The sequence below is a fragment of the Oncorhynchus clarkii genome, chromosome 7, assembly GCF_045791955.1.
Source record: "Oncorhynchus clarkii lewisi isolate Uvic-CL-2024 chromosome 7, UVic_Ocla_1.0, whole genome shotgun sequence".
Classification (NCBI taxonomy): Eukaryota; Metazoa; Chordata; class Actinopteri; order Salmoniformes; family Salmonidae; genus Oncorhynchus; species Oncorhynchus clarkii.
The window spans coordinates 69247489-69259552 of record NC_092153.1 but is presented as its reverse complement, the minus strand read 5'-3'; the positions used below and the strand labels follow the sequence as shown (position 1 = coordinate 69259552).

The following is a 12064-nucleotide window of genomic DNA, read 5'->3' as shown; positions in this document are numbered from 1 at the left end:
CCCTGAGATGACTAGGTGATAAATTGGTTGATGTGCCCTTGAGCAAGGCATTTAACCCTAATTACTCCTGTAAGTTGTTCTGGATAAGAGTGTCTGCTAAATGTAAAAATGCCTGTGTGTTTGTTAACATGCTGTTATGAATGGTCATTACTCTATAATAAAACTTTAGTATACCAATCCACTGTTTTCTGTTCCTCTCTGTCTGCAGGAAACGGTAGAACATGTCTTCCTCGTCATTTTCACTATAGAGACCTTCCTGAAGATTATCGCCTATGGTTTAGTGGCACACCAGAACGCATATGTGAGAAACGGATGGAACATGCTGGATTTTGTCATCGTCGTTGTTGGGTAAGTATATCCAAGATTCCATACTCTCCAGCCGCTCATTCACTGCCAACTGGAATTCATCTGATGAGCAGAACGTGGATAGTTTTTACCATAACACGTTTTTCCCGCTTGTGATGTGTCCAGGCCTTTTTGTTTTTCAGTTTGGGGTTCGAATTTAAACTGCAGTTCCTCGTTTGAAATCAATGGTTTGCTGTGTACAGTAGCTTTCAGCCTGACTTTGTGCTTGTTTGTGACAGTAGTTGAGTTGGACTTCTTTAAGCCTCCTTCCTTTCCAGTCAGTGTGCGTCCCAAATAGCACCTTATTCTCTATATAGTTCACTACTTTTGACCAGCGCCCTTGTCAAAAGTAGTGCACTTATTATATAGGGAATAGGGTGCCATTTGGAACATATCCACAGTCAGTGGCCCAGTCCTAAGAGAGACTCTTATCCAGCTACAATATACAGTATGACCTAGAAAAGACATGGAGGATAAATCACAGCTTTACCACCACTGGAGTGACTCACCATCTCACCCCATATTCTATCTCATCTCTCCCTCCTTCTCTCGCCCACCCTCTCTTCCTCTCTCTTTCCCTCCTCTCTAACTCCATATTCTCTCCTCTCTCATTCCCTATTTATCTCTCTCTCCCTCTCTCTCTTCTATTCCTCTACATTTTTCTCTTCCTCTCTGTCCCTCCCTCCCTCCCTCCCTCCCTCCCTCCCTCCCTCCCTCCCTCCCTCCCTCCCTCCCTCCCTCCCTCCCTCCCTCCAATACAAACACAGTCCAGTAGGTAGCTAGGTCAAATCTATGTCTGTAAGCGGCATGCAGGGTTGATCTGTCATCCAGTCAGATGCAGAGCGATGCATCCTGCTAGGATGACTGACTGACTGACTGACTGACTGGCTGGCTGGCTGGCTGGCTGGCTGGCTGACTGACAGACAGACAGACAGACAGACAGGCAGGCAGGCAGGCAGGCAGGCAGGCAGACAGGCTGGCAGGCAGGCAGGCTGGCAGGCAGGCAGGCAGGCAGGCAGGCAGGCAGGCAGGCAGGCAGGCAGGCTGGCAGGCAGGCAGGCAGGCAGGCAGGCAGGCAGGCAGGCAGGCAGGCAGGCAGGCAGGCAGGCTGACCACAGAATACATGCACCAAAAAAGGTCAAAAGTACTCTACAAGAATGTAAATATACAGTATATAATAAAAGTGGTATTCTAGTTTGGTATTCTATTCTATTCTATTCTAATGGTATTCTATTTTGGTATTTTGTTCTATTTTATTCTAATGGTATTCTATTTTGGTATTGTATTCTGATGGTATTCTTTTTTGGTATTCTATTCTATTCTGATATTATTCTATTTATTATTTTGATTCATATTATTTCATCCTTCCACAAGATATAGTCCCAAAACAAATCTAGGGTTGCTACCCAAGCTTGCTAGTTGTTCGTTCTATTGGTTTGGTTGCCAGAGACACGACCCAGTCGTTCAGTCTTTTTGTTCTGTATCTATGGACGCGACCCAGTCTTTCGTTCTAAATGTTCCATTACCATACTGGCTGGCAACGTTCTTATCCCTTGCTTGCTGGCTAGCCAACTATGGCTAACTTAGTCACACCAAACAGTGCAGCCAGAATAACAACAGTAGCTGCATTTGTTTAAGCAGCTTTCGAGTGACATTTATTTGGCTACATCCATAACAATGAGTTAATGATGAGCGATATTGCCTGGTTTAGAAAATGTGCTCTCTCTCGTCAGGACACTGTTGTTCAGAGGACCTAGCCAACAACACAGCTCACACCATCACTTCACACTGAAGCTGGAAATACTGCAAACTATCTGCACTTTGTTTTGTTTCACCTTTTTTCAATTGACATTTCTTTGTATATATCTATACAAAGAATGATATCTAAAAAATTATGCCAACCCCGACACGTTCATTAGTATGGGACAGCTGGAGATCGAATTTGAATATTGAAACAATGTTGCGAATGTCGGTAAGACAGACAGCAAGGTTTATACAAATCTCTGCTGTTGAAAACTAAATGTTAGTCTAAAAGAAATATGAGATAATGTCTAGATGCTTTTATAGTGGAGATCAAGTTCAATAGCTTGGCTTGGTTGATGAGACAGTGGATTGCTCAGTCAGATGGAACGGAGTAAATAGGCATTTTAACGTAATTGATTTAGCCTTGTGGAATGCGCTTTTAACCAATCAGCATTCCGGACCCACCTGTTGTATAATTTGGTATTCTATTCTATTCTGATGGTATTTTATTTTGGTATTCTATTCTATTCTGATGGTATTTTATTTTGGTATTCTATTCTATTCTGATGGTATTTTATTTTGGTATTCTATTCTATTCTGATGGTATTTTATTTTGGTATTCTATTCTATTCTGATGGTATTTTATTTTGGTATTCTATTCTATTCTGATGGTATTTTATTTTGGTATTCTATTCTATTCTGATGATATTTTATTTTGGTATTCTATTCTATTCTGATGGTATTTTATTTTGGTATTCTATTCTATTCTGATGGTATTCTATTCATGTGAACAGATGAGTGACACATCAAACACCTCAGTTAATTTTCCCACTCTGATTCAGTCCAACATCAGTTAGCTACAGCTGCTGCAGCAGTCTGTGATTGTAGCCCTGAAGTATGACCCTCTATGGCCCTCCAGGCCTCTATTGGCAGCTCCATTCAGCCCATTTAGTGCCTACTGCTGCCCAGCTTTGACGTGATGTGCTGGGATCTCCTATTGGCTAGGTGAGGACAGGCTAACTGACTGGAATTAAGCGGACTCTTTTTTTACTATAGGATGTTCACTATTCACTCAGCCCGTACACTACAGTATTGCATTGTATTTTCAACTGGTATTGTGTGTGTGTGTGTGTGTGTGTGTGTGTGTGTGTGTGTGTGTGTGTGTGTGTGTGTGTGTGTGTGTGTGTGTGTGTGTGTTTGTTGATTTATTCATGTTGTCTATGTAGTTTGTACATGGGTTCAATACATTTGTGCTATATTTTTCAGCTTGTGTTCTTCTTATTAATTTGTTACTGCAATCTTACAAACATATATTATATTCAGTGTGAAGCTTAAAAGTCATATGGTGATTTACTGTATCAGTAGATACCTATTAGAGGTTGACCGATTAATCGGAATGGCCGATTAATTAGGGCCGATTTCAAGTTTTCATAACAATCGGAAATTGGTATTTTTGGACACAGATTTGACCGATTTTTTTTTAAAGCTCCTTTATTTAATCTTTATTTAACTAGGCAAGTCAGTTAAGAACACATTCTTATTTTCAATGACGACCTAGGAACGGTGGGTTAACTGCCTTGTTCAGGGGCAGAACGACAGATTCTTACCTTGTCAGCTCGGGGCTGATCTAGCATCCTTTTGGTTACTGGTCCAACACTCTAACCACTAGGCTACCTGCCGCCAAGTCTAAGATGAGTTTAAGGAATAAGATTGCATAAACCGGGGGAACCTGATCCTAGATCCTACTCTGAGACTCTTTATGGATTCGGGCCCTTAATCGAAAGCTCCAATCCTGTAACGTATTCTCATTCTTTCTGCTGTAATTCTATACAGACTGTTCAGTGTTGTCCTAGAGCTTTTTACCTGTAACATTCTCTTTCTGATGTGTTTTCTGTAAGACGTTTCCTCTGGTGTTTCTCTGCAGACTGTTCAGTGTTGTCCTGGAACTTTTGACCAAAGACTCTGTAGAGACGAAGGAGGAGGCAGAGGCGGGTGCGGCTGCAGCAGCGGCAGCCGCAGCGCTCCACCCCTCCGCGCAAGGCCACGGGGGAAAGTCGGGCGGCTTCGACGTCAAAGCCCTCCGAGCCTTCCGTGTACTGCGACCCCTACGCCTGGTCTCAGGAGTGCCCAGTGAGTTACTGCTATCTGACCCTTCACCTTTGACCCCACAACAACACCGACCAGACCTGAGTTCAAATACTATTTGAGATCATTTCAAATACTTTATCTGGGCTTGATTGGGCTTGCCTAACACAATTGAATAGAATAGTTACAAGGAGTACAAACCCCGTCCATCTGGCACTCCAAGCAGGCAAAAGCACATTTGAAAGATTTCAAATAGTATTTCAACCTAGGTCTGACACGAATACAGTGTTGTGTTTATTGTTGTGAGTGCTGACTGACCCCTCACTTTTGACCCCCATGATGAAACAGACACAGCAACCTCTATTGACCTACAGTATGTAGGCTGGCTAACTTCTGAAAGTCACTGCATAACACACACCAATAAATAACACTGCGGAAAACTGTGACCTGATATAACTGGCATTAGCTCTATAAGGTTCAATTCAGTCTTCCTCAATCTTGTCTCCTCCACCATTTTGTCTTGATGTCCCCCCCCCCCCCCCCCCCCCCCTGTGGTCATGTATGGTTCAGTGGCTAGGAAAATTGCCCTACGTTAAGGTGATAAGTTTGATTCCTGTGGCTTCGATTCCCACATCCGCATAATGAAAAAGTTTACTCTACACTCCTTTACTGTATGTTGTTCTGGAGAAAAATGTCCCAAAGTTACATATGTATTAGAAGTCTACTTCTGTCCTGACAGTCCCTCCCCAGCCCAAAACAGCCCAGCCGTTCCTCTCCATGACAGAAAGTGTTTCTCTCTCAGATCAGACTATGTGTCTGTGGGGTGAAGACACTAACAGTAATATGTGACCATATGGTCTGTGTGCAGCCCCTGGAATGTTCTCTTAAAACAAGCTGTCCAAATCAATGCCCCAGAGACAAGAGTTCTCCTGCAAGTGTGTGTGCGTGTGTGTCTCCCTCACACCCATGAAAAAAGACTCTTCGACATTCTGTCCAGATGCACATGCATGCACATGTTTACATACTGTACGACAAGGTTATTATAGTTTTGTGATTTTTTTATTTGTTTTGAGATTTTTATTTGAAATTCTGATTATTTTCAGTTTTCATACCTGATTTACTTGTTTTTATTCAGTTTTAGTTTGATAAAAACATTTCTATTTCGTTTTGATATGATTTATTTTCAGGGACAGAAAGTAGGCCAGTGCATGGGAGACTTGAAGCAGTACTCCAGTGCTATTTCAGAAGGTCCAGTCACACAAATGTCCTAAGTGGCAAAGGTCCGGATGGATATTGTTTTTATCAGCATAGTAACAAACCTCAGCCTTGCAACCCATGCGACCTCGGACTGTTAAAACTATTCACACCCTTCTAGTTGGCAAAAATCAAATCTAGCAGTTTCAACAAAAAAAAAATCAGACGTGGATTTTTTATTGTTGTTGTTCTTGTTGCAGGACACTAGTTTTAAAAATGCTAATATGCCAGAAGTCATATTAATAATAATGGCTGTCTCACTTTGTCTTTGTCATGAAATTCTTTGTGAGTGCTGTTCAGATGATTGGGTTTTTCCATTTTATATGTGTTCCACACACGCTGCCACCTCCTGACTGAATACACTTGTTTTTGTCCTTTCCAGCAATGTACTCAAAACAATCCCATTGTCGTGTCTCTGAATGATTAAATGAGATGACAGGCTATTTTATCAAATCGATTACCGAACGTTTAATTGATTACGTGATTTAATTAAACCATGCAACAATTAACTCATTAATAACCTGGGGCACCACAGAAGAGTGTTGATAGAGCTGCTGTCTTCTGAATAAACTCTTAAAGATCTGAAGATCTTTTTTATCAATAGCAGTCAATTGTTAATCGTCACCTTATTCAGTCTCATTCTCAATGTCGTAAAGTACTTGGTTATCTGCACGAACCCTGGCTAACAAGTTGAATCAGCAATACACATATTGGCTTAATTATTTATTTACTAAATACCTAAATAATCACACAGAATTACATATAAATATACACAGGATAGATCATACATCGATTACTAATCATGTCATGAAAAGTCGGTTGGTTACACAAAGGAAGGGGGTTGGGTTTTAATGAAAGAGCGGGAAGACTGAGGAACAAAGGAATTGGGTCTCCATCGGACCTTGAGAAGCTATGCTACCGTAAATACAGAATCTTATGCATTCTAATAACCGCCCTTTCGGAAAAGGAAAATGCAAGATATATGTTTAGTCTGAGCTGCGCTTCGATAGATGGGTCGAAGATGGAAGACTGGTTTGCCTAGCAGAGATTGCCATTGTCCTTTGAAGAATCTTTCTGATCGTAGTGTTGTAGAGCAGATACGTTGAAGTACACTGTCGTTCTTAGGAGATTGTCTGTCCTTTCTTAGGCCACATACGTTTACAGCTTCAGCTGATAACTCAACATCTAGGATGTATCACTTCTTCTTTAGTGAATAATAGTTCAAAGTTCATACTAAGTTGCCATAATCAGCTCGTGCTGTATTCTGGCTGGTCTAGTCGAAATTCACCATTCCAACTTGATGATCGTCACCTCCACGTTGAAATTCGCCCACCTAAACGTTAGGACAGCAGTCCTCACATTTCTGGAACTAAATGTTAATGATCGTTATGGGGGCTTTTGTACTGGGGAGGAGAAGGGACGTTTCATCCTTCTAACCAATGTCTGTGCTCCCGAGGGTGGGGTTACTGATTGAGCATAAGTTTACTTATGAAACAATTCTCTCATTTAGAAGCTAAAATCACATTTCATCTTCTCACAAATAGTTTCATGTTTAATCACATATGTTTTGCAAGATTTTGAAATAAATCTGTTAGCTAGAATGTGTAGACTTTCAAAGATACAATTATGTGGTCCTATCATCAGTAACAATCTACCAAAACAATGACTGATCTGACATAATATTCCAACGGACCCTTCCATTACAGAAATATTGTCTCATTGTTCAACTTTCTGATGTTACCATCCTGTAGAGTCTTTCTCTGTGGTAGCAAAGGTCTTTCCAAAAGTCCATTCTGTAGAGTGGAGAGAGAGAGGTTCTGTATTTATGGGGGGGGGGGGGGGTCATAAACCAGTGGGGGGGAGAGAGAGAAAACGGGTTTTATGACCCTCACCAAACAGGGCAAAAAAAATGACTGTGAGTTGTCCTGGTTGTGGGTCATTGTTGCGGTCCCCCTCTGGTGGTTTACCTTTGGTAGGTTTTCTGGAAGCTGCAAAGCACCACAGGAATGGCCAGGGGATGTCCAGTTTGGGGATCGCCGTTCTGGACCTGTCGTCTGGTCATCCAGACTAGAAGATCTGGGCAGTAACATAGGCAGATGTTAACAACGCACATGAAACCATACAGGGCTGTGCCTTTTGCGACAGTCCACTGCTGGTGTTGGGTATGCTGCCGCCATTGTTCACACCTAGGGTTCAGGCTCACACTCCGCGCTCGCCCTCGGATTTCTTCCCTGTTAGCTACTGATAGCTAATGATAGTAATGAACAAGCTAGGCCTATTTGAATCATTGCCATCTACTGGCAGCATTTACCCACCAGATTCAGAGGCTTCAAAGCCCCATCAGAAGAAAAAAAACATTACATTTTTGCCCAAAGTAAAAAAGAAAATTAAAATAATAATAAACATAATTTACTATGTTTTTTGGTGTTGTTGTTGTTTTTGTTATTTTTGCAGTCTAAGATAATAGTTTCAGTATAGTTTTAGTTTTTCAAATGTTTTTCTTAATATTTTTCCATTTTAGTTTTTATTTTAGTTTCAGTTTTACTATAAGATGGCATAGCAGTTCAGACGTCTTTTGTCCTCGTCTTGTTGTATATATATATATTTACTTTTTTCACATACATTTTTTAATTTTCCATCAACTCATCTTCAAAACACTCTCCTGCAACCCGCCTCACCAATTTATATTTATAAAAAAAAGTATTATTTACCTCAAATCTGTAATCCTCCAAAAAGCTAGCCAGAAACTCCAAGAAGCTAGCCAAAAACTAGCCAGGAGCTAGCCAGAAGCTAATCCAGAAGCTAGTTCAGAAGCTAGTTCAGAAGCTAGTTAGCTTCTTTACTGGCAAATCGTTAGTATTCAGCTAACCACGGTTTGTGGTCATCAGCTATCCTTTAGCTCGAAAATCTATCGGCAGTTTTGTACGGTGCAGCGCGGCTCGGAACGGAACATACCGGACCAATTTTTCTCTCCATGTCCCTGGATTTCAACCGCTAACTCAGGACATTCATACCTGGATCTCACAGCTAGCTAGCTGCTATCCGTGTGACTATCGGCTTTCGTCGATTCCGGAGCAAACATCAATTATTCCGGAGCTAGCCAGCTCCGTCAATCACTCCTGAGTTCCATCAATCACTCCTGGGCTGCAGTCACCTATCTGGACCCGTTTTACTGCCTACGCGGAGCCCCACCGGGCCTTCACAACTGGACTGCCGACGTTATCTACCCGAAGGAGTTATCCGGCTGGCTCCTCCGTCGCGACGTTACCTGAACGCCCATCTGCGGCCTGCTAACCGTTAGCTGTCTTATCGGCTGCTATCTGAATAGACAATCGGACAATTTATTTATTTATTTTTATTATTATTATTATGTTTTCTTCTTGGGCCTCTATAACTATATCTATTGTTTTTATTTTTGTTGTTGTTGTGTGATTTGGATTAATCCCCTCTACCACACGGAACCCCACTAATCTACTGACCGAACGCAAGAGGTGGCTAATAACAGACCTCCATCCTATGCTAGCTTGCTACCGATGGCCTGGCTAGCTGTCTAAATCGCCGTGACCCCCAACCAACCTCTCCACTCACCGGACCCTTTTGATCACTCGACTAAGCATGCCTCTCCTTAATGTCAATATGCCTTGTCCATTGCTGTTCTGGTTAGTGTTTATTGGCTTATTTCACTGTAGAGCCTCTAGTCCTGCTCACTATACCTTATCCAACCTATTAGTTCCACCACCCACACATGCAATGACATCTCCTGGTTTCAATGATGTTTCTAGAGACAATATCTCTCTCTTCATCACTCAATACCTAGGTTTACCTCCACTGTATTCACATCCTACCATACCTTTGTCTGTACATTATACCTTGATGCTATTTTATCGCCCCCAGAAACCTCCTTTTACTCTCTGTTCCAGACGTTCTAGACGACCAATTCTTATTGCTTTTAGCCGCACCCTTATTCTACTCCTCCTATGTTCCTCTGGCGATGTAGAGGTGAATCCAGGCCCTGCAGTGCCTAGCTCCACTCCTATTCCCCAGGCGCTCTCTTTTGACGACTTCTGTAACCGTAATAGCCTTGGTTTCATGCATGTTAACATTAGAAGCCTCCTCCCTAAGTTTGTTCTATTCACTGCTTTAGCACACTCTGCCAACCCGGATGTTCTAGCTGTGTCTGAATCCTGGCTTAGGAAGACCACCAAAAATTCAGAAAATGTAATTCCAAACTACAACATTTGTTGCGTGTTGCGATCAGTGTTGCGATCTACTGCAAAGATAGCCTGCAGAGTTCTGTCCTACTATCCAGGTCTGTACCCAAACAATTTGAACTTCTACTTTTAAAAATCCACCTCTCTAAAAACAAGTCTCTCACCGTTGCCGCCTGCTATAGACCACCCTCTGCCCCCAGCTGACTCTGGACACCATATGTGAACTGATTGCCCCCCATCTATCTTCAGAGCTCGTGCTGCTAGGCGACCTAAACTGGAACATGCTTAACACCCCAGCCATCCTACAATCTAAACTTGATGCCCTCAATCTCACACAAATTATCAATGAACCTACCAGGTAGGTTAAAAAGCCTTAAACACGGGCACCCTCATAGATATCATCCTAACCAACTTGCCCTCTAAATACACCTCTGCTGTCTTCAACCAAGATCTCAGCGATCACTGCCTCATTGCCTGCATCCGTAATGGGTCAGCGGTCAAACGACCTCCACTCACCACTGTAAAACGCTCCCTGAAACACTTCAGCGAGCAGGCCTTTCTAATCGACCTTGCCGGGGTATCCTGGAAGGATATTGATCTCATCCTGTCAGTAGAGGATGCCTGGATATTTTTTTTAAATGCCTTCCTAACCATCTTGAATAAACATGCCCCATTCAAGAAATTTAGAACCAGGAACAGATATAGCCCTTGGTTCTCCCCAGACCTGACTGCCCTTAACCAACACAAAAACATCCTATTGCGTTCTGCATTAGCATTGAACAGCCGCCGTGATATGCAGCTGTTCAGGGAAGCTAGAAACCATTATACACAGGCAGTTAGAAAAGCCAAGGCTAGCTTTTTCAAGCAGAAATTTGCTTCCTGCAACACTAACTCAAAAAAGTTCTGGGACACTGTGAAGTCCATGGAGAATAAGAACACCTCCTCCCAGCTGCCCACTGCACTGAAGATAGGAAACACTGTCATCACTGATAAATCCACCATAATTGAGAATTTCAATAAGCATTTTTCTACGGCTGGCCATGCTTTCCACCTGGCTACTCCTACCCCGGTCAACAGCACTGCACCCCCCACAGCAACTCGCTCAAGCCTTCCCCATTTCTCCTTCTCCCAAATCCGTTCAGCTGATGTTCTGAAAGAGCTGCAAAATCTGGACCCCTACAAATCAGCCGGGCTAGACAATCTGGACCCTTTCTTTCTAAAATGATCTGCCGAAATTGTTGCCACCCCTATTACTAGCCTGTTCAACCTCTCTTTCGTCTGAGATTCCCAAAGATTGGAAAGCAGCTGCGGTCATCCCCCTCTTCAAAGGGGGGGACACTCTTGACCCAAACTGCTACAGACCTATATCTATCCTACCATGCCTTTCTAAGGTCTTCGAAAGCCAAGTCAACAAACAGATTACCGACCATTTCGAATCTCACCATACCTTCTCTGCTATGCAATCTGGTTTCAGAGCTGGTCATGGGTGCACCTCAGCCACGCTCAAGGTCCTAAACGATATCTTAACCGCCATCGATAAGAAACATTACTGTGCAGCCGTATTCATTGATCTGGCCAAGGCTTTCGACTCTGTCAATCACCACATCCTCATCGGCAGACTCGACAGCCTTGGTTTCTCAAATGATTGCCTCGCCTGGTTCACCAACTACTTCTCTGATAGAGTTCAGTGTGTCAAATCGGAGGGTCTGCTGTCCGGACCTCTGGCAGTCTCTATGGGGGTGCCACAGGGTTCAATTCTTGGACCGACTCTCTTCTCTGTATACATCAATGAGGTCGCTCTTGCTGCTGGTGAGTCTGTGATCCACCTCTACGCAGACGACACCATTCTGTATACTTCTGGCCCTTCTTTGGACACTGTGTTAACAACCCTCCAGGCAAGCTTCAATGCCATACAACTCTCCTTCCGTGGCCTCCAATTGCTCTTAAATACAAGTAAAACTAAATGCATGCTCTTCAACCGATCTCTACCTGCACCTACCCGCCTGTCCAACATCACTACTCTGGACGGCTCTGACTTAGAATACGTGGACAACTACAAATACTTAGGTGTCTGGTTAGACTGTAAACTCTCCTTCCAGACCCATATCAAACATCTCCAATCCAAAGTTAAATCTAGAATTGGCTTCCTATTTCGCAACAAAGCATCCTTCACTCATGCTGCCAAACATACCCTTGTAAAACTGACCATCCTAACAATCCTCGACTTTGGCGATGTCATTTACAAAATAGCCTCCAATACCCTACTCAACAAATTGGATGCAGTCTATCACAGTGCAATCCGTTTTGTCACCAAAGCCCCATATACTACCCACCATTGCGACCTTTACGCTCTCGTTGGCTGGCCCTCGCTTCATACTCGTCGAAAAAACCCACTGTCTCCATGTCATCTACAAGACCCTGCTAGG

The 12064-nt window shown here is 42.9% G+C and overlaps 1 protein-coding gene across 2 annotated transcripts in view; it reads left to right on the top strand.

Annotated features, from left to right (window-relative positions):
* Window positions 1-213: 213 nt before the first annotated feature.
* The window catches only part of LOC139413735 (voltage-dependent L-type calcium channel subunit alpha-1D-like), an 84987-nt gene continuing 73136 nt past the window's right edge, over window positions 214-12064 (top strand). For both annotated transcript variants that reach the window (XM_071161450.1, XM_071161449.1), the window contains exons 1-2: window positions 214-348; window positions 4013-4218. In XM_071161450.1, coding sequence (XP_071017551.1) covers window positions 320-348; window positions 4013-4218 — 235 coding nt within the window. In that variant the 5' untranslated portion in view covers window positions 214-319. The remainder of the gene's footprint in view (window positions 349-4012; window positions 4219-12064) is intronic.